The following is a 13,380-nucleotide window of genomic DNA, read 5'->3' as shown; positions in this document are numbered from 1 at the left end:
AAGTAGTTCATGAAGAGCATGGGGCATGTGAAGACATTATTGGAATTAGCTGGCCGAATGTGATCTTTACCCAGAAAGATCCATAACCGCACACGAAAGCTTGCTTATATAATTATTCGTATATACACGAAATGCCACTTGCTAGTGACATGGCATGTGGGCATTATGTGATGATAGATCAGTTTCTGGCATCTACGTAGAGTTGTGTTGCGCTTTGTCAACCAGAGAAGGACCTCGCGGCCTAACTTTGACCATCCTACATGCATTTCATGCAATACAGACCACTATAAATAGGCAGCTAAGCAAGCTACTGAGCTATCCTACACTGAGTTTAGCTAGATCAATTTGTGAGCTTAGCATATCGGCCATGGCTTCCAGGACATGGCATTTCTTGCTCGCCCTCTCCCTCCTCTCCTCCGCCGCATATGGGCAGCTCTCGCCGTCCTTCTACGCCACGAGCTGCCCCCTGCTGGAGCTCACCGTGCGCGCCACCATGATCGCCGCGCTCCTCGCCGAGCGCCGAATGGGCGCCTCCCTCCTCAGGCTCCACTTCCATGACTGCTTTGTTCAAGTAACTATATGTAGATCGATTTAGCTATCTAGGGAGCGAGCGTAGTTAGATTACGATTGATGGGTTCCTTTTTCACGGACAAGGTCAGGGTTAATGGTGGATTTTTTGTCAGGGCTGTGACGGATCCATTCTTCTGGATGATGTGGGCAGCTTCGTCGGCGAGAAGACGGCCTTCCCGAACGTGAACTCCGTGCGCGGCTACGAGGTGATCGACCGGATCAAGGCCACCGTGGAGCTTGTCTGCCCCGGCGTCGTCTCCTGCGCCGACATCGTCGCCCTTGCCGCACGCGACGGCACGTTTCTGGTACATACAACAATGGACACTGCACGTGCATGCATAGCGTCAAAATGCTAGTGGCTGAATATTTAATTAATGCTGACAACACTTGGACCGGTCGTTCCTGCAGCTAGGCGGGCCGAGCTGGGCGGTGCCGCTGGGCCGGCGGGACTCGACGACGGCGAGCCTGGCAGAGGCGAACGCCGACCTCCCAGGGCCGACGCTGAACCTCGACCAGCTCATCCGCGCGTTCGACAAGAAGCAGCTGACCCCGCGCGACCTCACGGCGCTCTCCGGCGCGCACACCATCGGCTTCTCGCAGTGCCAGTTCTTCCGCGACCACATCTACAACGGCACCAACATCGACCCGGCCTTCGCGGCGCTGCGCCGGCAGACATGCCCCGCCGCGGCCCCTGCCGGCGACGCCAACCTGGCGCCGTTCGATGCGCAGACCCAGCTCGTCTTCGACAACGCCTACTACCGCAACCTGGTCGCCCAGCGCGGCCTGCTACACTCGGACCAGGAGCTCTTCAACGGCGGCTCCCAGGACGCGCTGGTGCGCCAGTACGGCTCCAACCCGGCGCTCTTCGCCGCCGACTTCGTGACCGCCATGATCAAGATGGGCAACATCGCCCCCCTCACAGGGGCCAGCGGCCAGATCAGGCGCAACTGCAGGGTCGTCAACAGTTGATCAATCGTCGAAATGATCAATTGATTATGCTACGTGGTGACGGAGATGTCTCAAGTTTGGTTGGCTACGAAGGTAACCAACCAGCATGCATGCATGGCAGAATAAGAGCCGTTTGTTCAGGTTTAGATGATTGTTGCCTTTGTCCGTGATTCATCAGTGCTAATATGATGGCAAATTGGCAATTCTCGAATGTGCATTTGAGACAAAACTGACAGAAAAGAAGAATACTGGTCATATGAAGTGCGTTTCTCTAGCAAATGTAGTAACTTGTTTCTTTAGGATATACTCAGTAAAGAAATATAAGAGCGTTTAGAGCATCTACAGCCAGGCGTCTTAAACCGGCCTCAAACACTCAGGCGGTCCGTCCGGTCACTGACCGGTCACGATTTTTCGATCCAGATGCCCCCCTCAAACGGGACTCAAACGCCGGGCTGACCAGTACCCCTCATATCTAGCCTAAATATGAGGCGGATATGGGGGTGCTCAGATGCGCCCGCCACGTCGGACTGACGACGGGGTCCCACGCGAAAACGCCAGGAAACCCGACAGTCCGAAACTCGTCTCCTCCATCGGACCGGTGCCGCCGCATGGCGTTGCTCTGGCGGGTCACGTAGTGTCTAGCCCAGCTATTTACGTCGACTGACGGCAGCAAAACCCTACCTTCCACATTTTCCTCTGCATGTCTGCCATCGCCGCCACTTTCCAGAATAAGAGCCGTCTGGTTCAGGTTTAGATGATTGTTGCCTTTGTCTGTGCTTCATTGTCATGTAAGTTGCCGGTCTCTGCACTACTATCATGGAGATCAGGCAACTCTCAAATGTGTATTTGCGACAAAACCGAGAAAAAAAAATACTGGTTATATGAAGTGTATTTCTGTAGCAAATGTAGTAACTTGTTTTTCTTAGGATACACTATATAATAACTTATTGCGTTACCTTGTCGTGGTCTGGGCAAAAATATTGAGAATTTCACCTAGATCACCATGTGTAGAACGGGGTCATACATAAAGTCTAGCGCAAACAAACACTACTAGGAGAAACCTTATAGGTAGAATCTTAATAGTAGTGTGGGGTAATATGGAGTAACATTGTGCGAATCTTAGCCTCAAACCAGACGACCACTCCCCTCCTCTGGCGCCCCCACGGGCGGCAGGGGAGGAACCCTACCCGCCGGCGCCTCTCCACTTCCCCTCCCCTCTCCCCCCTCCTGCCGCAGCCAGAGGGCGCGCCCGGGCGAAGCCCGGCCGGCGGCGGCGGCGGCGGCGGGGATTCTAACCCCATTGTGCGGCTGGGGCTGGCGTGGGCCGGCGCGGTCGGACCAGGGCGCTGCGGAGCGCGGGACGCGGCGGCGGCTCTGCGGGTGGCACAGGGCTCTCCGGCGGGCGCGGTGGGATGCGACGAGGCGGGCCGTGCCCGGGGTCTGGATGCGGTGCCTCGGCCGGATCTGGCCCTGTGGCGGCGAGGGCCGCGGGCGGCGCTGTCGGCGGGCGGCCACCTCTGCTAGGTCCTTCCTTCCTGGTGGAGGTGGGAGATGGTGGCGCGTGTTGCTGGTCAGGGACGGCGGTTGCGACTTTGACGACGGCTCGGCCAGATCTGGCTACTCAGCGGTGGCGGGCCTCGGAAGGCTTGGGCTGCGGGCGCCCACCTCGATCGGGGCCATGTCGGCTGGTTGGGGTGGCAGCGCAGTAGCGGCGGTTCGGCCCCCCTCTCCTGATGCTTGGGGGTGCTTGGAGCTGCGGTTGGAGGTGCGGCTGGAGGGTGGAGCACGGTGGCTCGACACTCCTCGTCTTTGGCTGGCCACGGTGGTAGGGGTGCTCCGGGGGTTGGCAGGGGTGCCTCCGGGTTTTTGCTGTTGCCAGGGGTGGCGAAGGCGGCCTGGCGCCGGTTCGAGAAATGGCGAGGTGGCTGCGGTGTGCCAGGCGGCCGCCGGTGGCTTTCCTCCGTCCGGTTTCGGCCGGCTGGGTCCCATTCTCGCCCAAAGGGCCTGCCTTTCTGACAGCAGCGTCCGGTGGTCAGTGTGGAGGGAGGTGTGGTGGTCTTGGATGCCAGGGCGGCGGCTCTGGTGGTGGAAGCCCGGTGCTCACAGGCGGAGGCCGTGGCTCAGGTGCTGCCCGGTGCCATGGTCGTGTGGGCTGTGTGGTGGCCGGGGGATGACGATCGGTGGTGGTGGTGCGGCCTTCGTACCTATGCCAGGGGCAGTGAGCGTGGAGCGGGGTGAAAACCTGCTCTGTCTTTGGGCAGTCCGGCGGCAGCGAGTTCGTCCCCTTCTTGAAGGCGTCGTCGCGGTCCTCATTGCCCGTCGTGTTGCTCCAGGGGAAACCCTGACCCTCGGTTCGGGCGGTGCTGACACTTTGGTGTCGTAACCTTCCTAAAGGCACCACCTTGGAGCTCACGGTCCATCGTCTGCAGCTTCATCTCTTCGCGGTGGCATGTCCACGGTTGAGGATCCCGGAAGCTCTTGTACTGGTCGGGTGTGGTGTTGCTACGTCTAGCGCCTATGTATCATGCCTTGTGTGTGTGCGTGAGTTGGGGTGGCGTGTGTTTGTATCAGATTGTGGTTGGTTGGTGTTTTATATAGAAAACGGGTCGAAAGCCTTTTTCGGTAACATTGTGCATGACTTTGATAATATATAATGAAGTTGTAAATGCATAATCTTATTTCACTACATTGTAATAAATAATTGTTGCCATCTATGTATCGTTCTATATCGGTGGACATATCGGGTTAGATATCGGCCATGCCGGTCGATATTTCGGTCCATATAAGATGATATGTTTAAAAATAATATTTACAAAATGACATGTTATGTTTATATCGATAGAATCTGAAAAGTGATATATCGGCCTAGATTTAAAAGCTTGGTAAGAAGTGATTGACAACGACAATGTATGTTTAGTACTTTGTGTACGACGAACATTGAATTTGTGTACGATGAAACTTTGCGATGTATAATTGTTGTATAAATACTGCATAAATACATGGAAGAAAAAAACGTGTGGTGGCACCTGTTCTAGCCAGAACATATATAAAAGACAAGTCGACATAAATAATTAATCCTCTACTAAAATAATCTACTATAGTGTGTGTGTCGTGGGTGTGTGTAAGAGTTAATCTCACAAGTGAAGAATGGGACGACAAAATAGATTCTTTCAGATTATTAGCCACCCAAAACGGGCAAAGTAGAAAAAAGAAACATCCCAAAATTAGACGAACTGGTTTGGCCAAACGTGCCGATGGGCCGGCCCGGCTCCTTGCTATGTCGTGCACGGCCCTGGGGTATTGGGTGCCCTAGCTGACCGTCCGTTTCTCACTCACTACACTGCAAATCTGCAAGGCTTTGCAAGCTTCAATGGAGTTGGGAACCTCCGAGCCAGACCAAGGCGGCGGAGCGGACTACCTCAGCGCCCTCCCTGACGACCTTCTGCTCCTGGTCCTCGCCCGCCTCGGTTCTCCAAGGTTCTGCATTCATGATTTTTGCATGCTCTTAGATGCAACAAGAATACAAAGTCAAGTTGTCATTGATTTTCATGTTGCTCGAAATCTCTATAGCTGTTGCAATGTGTCGTTTACATGCCAATTATAAGGTTTGTTTGTACATATATCCAGTTATCACGTTAATATGTTACTCCCTCTGTCCCATAATATAAGATGTTATTACATCCAATATACTCACGTATTGGATGTAATAACATGTTATATTATGAGACAAAAGGAGTAATAGTTATTAGTACTAATACACAGTGGCATGCTTTCAATGCGTGTTAGAGAAAAAACATATGATATATTACTACTGAATTTTTATGCACATTCCCTTGTATTTTTATAAAACTGAAGGTGAATGACTGATGGGGTTAAAATATTCAAAAAAACTTTATGTAGGTTTCTTTCCTTAGTTGCGATTTTGCTTGATGCAATCTTCTATACTTTATATACCCTTTCTTTTTTGCATCTATACTCATTAACCAAAGAAAAAAAATTATTAGCTGAAGTTAGTTGTCTACCTCAATTTCGTTGGTCTTTAGGTTTGGCCGCCCAAAGCTACTCTGCTATTTTTGTCTCTGATGTCAGCATATATTGCGATTTATTTGCTAGTTACAACGATCTTCTACATGTAACTGCATGACTATATTTGCACGTTGTGATAATAACCGGAGCTGGTTTGAATTTGCCTCCACTGCAGGATTAATGCATCACAGCCAAAATTGCCTGCAGGCATGATTTTCATCCTTACACGCACAAGTTCATCCCTCCCCACGCCGGATATCTCTATATATTAGTTGGTTTCAGGATTTTGCTTGGTTTCTTCAACCCGTAAAATGAGGTGTTGTTTTGGCAGTGCGCCTGCTGCTGTAGGCTCAGACTGTTGCACCCTTAGTCATATTTTAGTTGTCCAAGTTATTCTGCGCAGCCAATATATGCCAGTCTTGGGCTGCAAGTGAGTCTGCTAGCCCTATGATTTCTATTGCTTTTCGTGGTCATTTTGTTTTGATGCCCTTGTTCTTCGCCACAAGTATATCGAGCAGCAGAGAATGTGCACTTCCTAGCTCTTTATTTTGATTAAAAAAACTCTTTATTTTGATGCTTACTAGTGATCAGCCCACCGTATTCGTGTGTGAATTATGGTGTGTTTCCTCTCTTCTCTGAACTGATGAACAAATATGCATCTCTGTATTCATTCTATCTATTCCCTGTGTCACCTTGCAACGTCACTATTGACCAGCTGAGAGAGTTTGTTCACAACTTTTGCTTAGTAAAGTCAAGTCAGAGATTCTACTGTATTGAACAAGTCAGATCCTACACCTTCTGTGTTTGCTGATGTATGTGCTCCAAGTAATGTACTGATGTAGTGTATGTAACAGCAAGACACGAGAGAATGTTCAGATTGTCTTGGCACCAAGACATCAAGGAATATGTCTTGTTTCGACATTTCCCTCTTTTATGGCCCTCTGAATTTCCAAGAGAAATCCAGCACTCAGGATGGCAAATCTTTACAGAGCCATTCTTAAACTAGTATATCCTTCTCTGTATATTTAGGGAGATTAAGGCAACTGAATATGTGCAAACAGTAGGCCTGCTTCTAACTGCTGTTGATGTGAAACTCGAAGCAGAACAGTTTGATGTTCGGAAACTGGAAGCTGGCACAGTTCGGTCTCTCAAGAGCTCAAGTACCAGAATCAGTTTCTCCTGCAGATCATTAGACTGAGTACCCCATTGTACGCACGCTTGCACGTATACAAGATTAAGGTACCTGGAGCAAAGTTCGCACTTGCACGAATGAATGGGATGGAAGATTACTGCCGGCAGGTTAATCCCCAATAGCATTTAATTAATATTCCATCCATCTAGAAATACTTGTCATCAAAATAAATAAAAAAGGATGTATCTAGACGTATATTGGTTCTACATACATTCATTTTTATCTTTTTTGATGGTAAATATTTTTGGACGGAGGAAGTAGTATATATAAATAGGTGGATCAGTTTGGAGGATAAAACATGGGGATGTAGCTTAAATGGTAGAGCGCTTATATATGCTAATAAGAGGCAGGGGTTGATACCTCCCATCTTCAATTCAATTTCTTTTTTTCTGAAAATATTTAACTATTTTCATCCTTACGTGGACATGATTTTAGCGACAATTCCCCGTAGACATGATTTTCATCCTTACATGGACAAAATCATCCTTCCCCATGCCGGACATCTCTATATATTAACTGGTTTCAGAAATTGCCTCGCTTAACAAAAGAAAGGTATTCACTGAAGCAATACCGACACCTCCCAGTGTTTTCCCTGTGGGATTCAAAGAGCAATGCTAGACGTACGGGCATTTTACAGGGGGTTTACAAGGCTGAGGGGTTGATTGACAGAGATTAAATTAGGAGGGCGGGCCCACCACTGAAAATCAGGGGGGGCCAATTAGATGAGGCCACGTCGTCTGCCTGTAAAGGTTTGTATGAAGATCGTGTACGTGTAGTATTATTGGGATTCAAATGGGTTTTTTCTCCGAAAACGGAATGAGAACAATGAGGTGGTGAGATATAAAGCAAGGCTCGTAGCACAACGTTTCACGCAGAAACCCGGCATTGATTTCACTAAAACATATTCTCCAGTAATGAGTGGTACCACTTTCCGATATCGTATATCCTTGCCAGTGCAAAATCGTCTATCTATGCAGTTGATGGACGTCGTGACAGCATATCTTTACGGTTCACTAGATTCGGACATATATATGAAGGTTCCTGGCGAAATCTCTGTCCCGAATAAAAGTGCAAAACGCAACATGTATTGTGTAAAGCTGAATAAGTCATTGTATGGCTTAAGGCAGTCGGGAAGGATGTGGACAACCGACTCAGTGAGTTCCTTCTTCAGAAAGGTTACTCCAATAGTAGTGATTGCCCATGTGTGTTCATCAAGAAGTCCTATACATGATTTTGCATCATTTCTGTGTACGTTAATGATCTCAACATCATTGGCAACACACCAAACATTGATGAAGCACGCAATCACCTAAAGATGAAATTTGAGATGAAGGATTTGGGTAAAACTAAATTTTGCTTAGGTATTCAACTTGAGCACCTTCCCTCGGGTATCATGGTACACCAAGCTACCTATATCCAGAAAATATTGGAGAAATTCAACATGGAAAAATCCTTCCCATCTAAAACTCCCATGATGGTTCATTCTCTAGACGTAGAGAAAGATCCATTCGGGCCAAGGGATGATGGAGAAGAGGTGTCGGGACCTGAAGTTCCATACCTTAGTGCCGTTGGAGCACTTATGTATCCTGCAAAATGCACGAGGCCTGATATTGCATTTTTAGTGAATCTACTTGCTAGACACAGCATAACTCCCACCAAACGTCATTGGACTAGAGTGAAGAATATCTTTCGATATCTCCAAGGCACAAAGGGCCTATTTTTCCAGTTCCACAGAAGTCAGGAGTTTGATATGATTGGATACACAGATGCAGGCTATTTATCTGATCACATAATGCCAGATCACAGACCGGCTTTGTGTTCCTACATGGTGGCCCTGAAATATCATGGAAGTCTTCAAAATAGACCCTGGTGGCAAAATCTACCAATCGTTCTAAAATAATTTCTTTATTTAAAGCAACATGTGAATGTGTATGGCTTCGCAAAATGATAAACCACATACAACAGTCATGTGGAATTGGTTCGATAGAATCACCTACCATTATCTATGAAGATAATGTGGCATGTGTTGCACAAATGTGAACTGGATACATCAGGAGTAATATCACTAAGCATATTTCTCCTAAGTGGTTTTTCTCCATGATCTTCAGCAAAGCGGGGAACTAAACATCTTGCAAGTTAAAATCATGCGAAAATCTTGCTGATTTGTTTATCAAGTCTATCAAATTCTACATTCCAGAAATATATTCATGGAATTGGTATGGGACGATTTCGGGACTTGCAAGTATCAGAGGGAGTCTCTTCTTGAGATATCATAGCTCAAACATCACATTACACTGTTTCTCTTTGTGAGTTTATGTTTCAAATTCTCATAAAAAAAATTATGAGGAACTTTTGGACAAGAATCATTTGGGATAATAGAGCTACCAGGGCAATCCCAAGATGATTCTACGTGATCAAGCATAGATTAAGGAGAATGTTAAGATTAATTGTTATTAGGGATGCCCAGTCGTCAGGCTCACTGCACTGCAGCCATACGAGGCAGGGGTTTGCTCACTTCAATGGAGTTGGGTACGAGCCGCCGCCGCGTTCCTCCAAGCCAGGCCCTGTCGGCGGAGCGGACTACCTCAGCGGCTCCCCTCTCCGGGTATCGATCGTTCTCCTCCATGCGTCCTCGCCCGCCTCGGCTGATGCGCCCGCCGTCCTCTGCGCGCGCCGGCCTCCTTTCTCCCGCCTAGTGGCTTTGGTTTGGTCTCTGGGCCCCTACCTCTCCACGACCTCGCCTTCCGATGTTTCAGGTGCATCGCTCTACCTTTCTCGTCGCTCCAGCGCGCTTGTCGCTCCTAGCGTGCCGCACTAGTTCCGACTCCCCTCCACGTTCTCCTCCGTCTCGGAGACCCGCTGTCTCCGAAGAACACCTTGCCCATCTCGGCGCTTTGCGCACGTTCACATTCGGTTGTCTCGTGCGCCGCTACCGCACGGCTCGCGCCGGAGACAGCTCGTCTCTTCTCTCATCGTGAGCGACCTGATCGAGCGTCACACAGAGGGGTCTACCTGCCGTTGTTGGAATATGAGCAAATTACTACGAGATTTAATCCGAATAAACAGAAGATAAATCATGACCACAGCAGCAGATTAAACTAATCATGCGAACTAGCATAGCAGATGAACATATCACATCTAGGGCACATACTAGAAGCATGAATTCTACCACGATCTCGAACAGGAAGGATAGAATCACATACGGTGCAGCGGGTGCAGCACCGCCGGCGTTGACGTTGTCGCCCATGTCGTCGAGGACGAGGTTGCCGAGGTCGGGGAAGAAGTCGTCGTTCGCGAAGTCGTCGCTGCCAGCAGTCGCGCGAGTGCGCTCCCCAAAAACCTGATCGCCCCTCTCCCGTACAGGATCACGAGAGGCGGGGTTCCGGAGGCCTGCTGTCCCTTCTCGCGGTGCACGCCGGAAGGAGGGATGGAGAAGACTTGCTTGGCGGCGCAATGATCTGGAACGGTGGTGAGAAACCATACGAAGCGGCGGCGGCTAGGGTAGACGTCTGCCTGACTATATAGTGCGGGCCGGGTAGGTCGTGGGAGTAAACCCCACGTCCGAGTCGTCACGATCCAAAAGAATCGGAAACGGTTCAGTAATTAACGCGTCCATTAATTATTAATTAATGACTCATTAATTTTCCCAGCAGCAAAAATATAGACAACGTGCATAGCTCTGTCCTCGGCTCGGCTCAATCCCGCAACCCGCGGCGCGTCGTGACGAGGCGTGGCGAGGAGCGAGCGAGGAGGAGGAGCGCGCGTGTAGGTCTCCTCTTCTCATGCTCATACAAGTGGTAGAAGAGCTCACCTTATAAAGAGGTGCAACTCTCTCTCAACTTCCGGGGTGGGACTAAACTTTAGCCTCACTCACTCCACTCACATGTGTGCATGAATGGGCCAAGAGAATTTCAGAATTTTAGTTGGGCTTTGGGCCAAAGGCCTACTAGCAAAATTCCAACAATCCCCCACAAAGTCTCATTGGCACATCTCATCATTTAGTTCCAAAACATTGTTTTATATATCGGTGCTTAGTGGAGACTGTGAAGTTGAACTTCCACTTAGAAATTTATGCTACACTAGATCACAACTTGAATAGTGGACTATGCCTTGAACTACAAGTTTTCTGTGAAACTAGTTTCACACAAATTCTTGACCGATACTGGGCTGCCGCAAGGCTTCCCCGCGGGTGGAGCGTATACGTCATACTCCAGGGCTTTCATGAATTTTTAGAGAACACCCAATTCTCACAGACTGCGACGTTAACAGTCAAATTCATATAGGTGTGTTCCTCAGAAGATGTTCTGCAGGACAACATCTCTGCTTACCCGAATAAGCCACTTGGAACACATTAAGATAAGTATCAACCTGCCATGCAGATCAGGAGAGTATTGCATCTTCACGGAGTGGGATAATTAATATAGGGATACTCTCCTCCCAGCTGACCAACAGCTTGTCTCCCACTTCTACTTCACGGGATCTCCGATCACATAGAGTGGGTTACCACTATGGACAACTCATGCGGTGGGTCTCAAACCCATCTCCATCGATGCATTATCTATCACATTACGTGATAGACCCTTTGTGAAGGGATCTGCCAAGTTTTTCGACGTTTGGATATAATCCAACGTAATAACTCCGGAGTTCCTCAATTTTCTGACAGATTTTAGTCTCCTCTTCACATGCCTTGAGGACTTCATATTGTCCTTAGAACTGTTTATCTTGACGATCACAGTTTGATTATCAGTTCATCAGGATAGGGGGTATTGGTTTTTCAACCATAGGTAAGTCCATCAAGAGTTCACGAAGCCACTCTGCTTCAACAGTGGCAGTGTCTAATGCTGTGAGTTCTGCTTCCATAGTTGACCTCGTTAAGATGGTCTGCTTGCAAGACTTCCAGGAAACAGCGCCACCACCAAGTGTAAAAACATAACCACTTGTGGCCTTAATCTCATCAGCATCAGATATCCAGTTTGAGTCACTATAACCCTCCAGTACCCTTGGATACCCGGTGTAGTGAATCCCATAGCTCGCGGTGCCTTTCAAATAGCGCATAACTCTCTCAAGCGCATGCCAATGATCATCTCCCGGTTTTGACACAAACCGACTCAGCTTGCTCACAGCAAAAGAGATGTCAGGCCTCGTGGCACTCGCCAAATACATAAGCGAGCCAATAATCTGAGAATACCTCAGTTGATCTCTAGCAATCCGTCGATTCTTTCGAAGCAACACACTAGCATCATATGGAGTTGGAGAAGGCGTGCAGTCGCTATACCCAAAACGACTCAAGACCTTTTCCACATAATGAGACTGAAGCAGTGTGATCCCACCATTCTCATCTCTCAACAGCTTGATGTTTAAGATAACATCAGCTACTCCTAGATCCTTCATCTCAAAATAGCGAGATAAGAAATCCTTAACCTCCTTTATTAAATCAAGTTTGGTTCCAAAGATCAATATGTCGTCGACATACAGACAAAGAATAACTCCTTCGCCCCCACCATAGCGATAGTACACGCACTTGTCACCATCGTTTACTACAAAGCCGGCAGCAGTTAATGTTCTTTAGAACTTCTCATGCCACTCCTTAGGAACTTGTTTAAGGCCATATAAAGACTTTAATAACTTGCACACCTTTTTTTCCTGACCAGGTACTACAAAACCATCTGGCTGATCCATGTAAATTTCCTCCTTCAACTCTCCATTGAGGAAAGCCGTCTTAACGACCATTTGATGAACGAGAAGACCATGTGAGGCTGCCAGTGATAGTAGCACCCGAATTGTGGTCAGTCTAGCCACGGGTGAGTAAGTATCAAAGAAGTCTTCACCTTCTTTCTGGGTATAACCCTTGGCCACAAGCCGTGCCTTGTACTTTTCAATCGTACCATCAGGGCTAAGCTTCTTCTTGAACACCCACTTACATCCTACAGGTTTGCACCCATAAGGACGGTCAGTGATCTCCCAGGTACCGTTAGCTAAGATGGAATCCATCTCGCTATGTACAGCTTCCTTCCAGTAGTCAGCATCAGGAGATGCATAGGCTTCTGAAATAGTCCTGGGTGTGTCATCCACGAGGTACATAATGAAATCATCACCAAAAGACTTTGCAGTCCTCTGTCTCTTACTCCTCACAGGAGTTCCATTGTTACCCTCAACAGGATTCTCAACGTGTTCCATCGCAATGGTGGGTTCAGGAATTACAGTGAATTCCTCACTAGATGGAGTAGGTATCTCCTGATTTGATGAACTCGACATATCCTTCATAGGAAATATGTCCTCAAAGACAGATGCATCATTTGATTCCATAATCGTACCAACATGCATGTCGGATACCTCAGATTTTATTATCAAAAATCTATAGCCGATGCTATGAAAAGCATAGCCCAGAAGAACACAATCCATGGTTTTTGGTCCAAGCTTGCGCTTCTTGGGAATTGGTATATTGACTTTCGCCAAACAACCCCAAGTACGTAGGTAAGAGAGTTTCAACCTTTTCCTTTCCCATTCCTCAAATGGAGTCATGGTCTTATGCTTTGTGGGAACTCGGTTTAGGACATGACACGCAGTCATTAGCGCCTCCCCCCACCATTCCTTGGATAGACCCGAAGTGTCTAACATGGTGTTAACCATATCAGTTAGAGTTT

The 13,380-nt window shown here is 48.1% G+C and overlaps 1 protein-coding gene across 1 annotated transcript; it reads left to right on the top strand.

Moving 5' to 3' along the window:
• The first annotated feature begins 313 nt into the window (after positions 1-313).
• LOC125526643 (peroxidase 70-like) lies at positions 314-1,721 on the top strand. The gene is made up of 3 exons (XM_048691292.1): positions 314-571; positions 684-875; positions 979-1,721. The coding sequence occupies exons 1-3, from the start codon at positions 368-370 to the stop codon at positions 1,537-1,539; spliced, it is 957 nt and encodes a 318-aa protein (XP_048547249.1). The 5' UTR covers positions 314-367; the 3' UTR covers positions 1,540-1,721.
• The last annotated feature ends 11,659 nt before the right edge of the window (positions 1,722-13,380 follow it).

The sequence above is a fragment of the Triticum urartu genome, unplaced genomic scaffold (assembly GCF_003073215.2).
Source record: "Triticum urartu cultivar G1812 unplaced genomic scaffold, Tu2.1 TuUngrouped_contig_121, whole genome shotgun sequence".
NCBI lineage: Eukaryota > Viridiplantae > Streptophyta > Magnoliopsida > Poales > Poaceae > Triticum > Triticum urartu.
The sequence above is the reverse complement of the archived record's forward strand: the minus strand, read 5'-3'. Positions and strand labels throughout refer to the sequence as shown.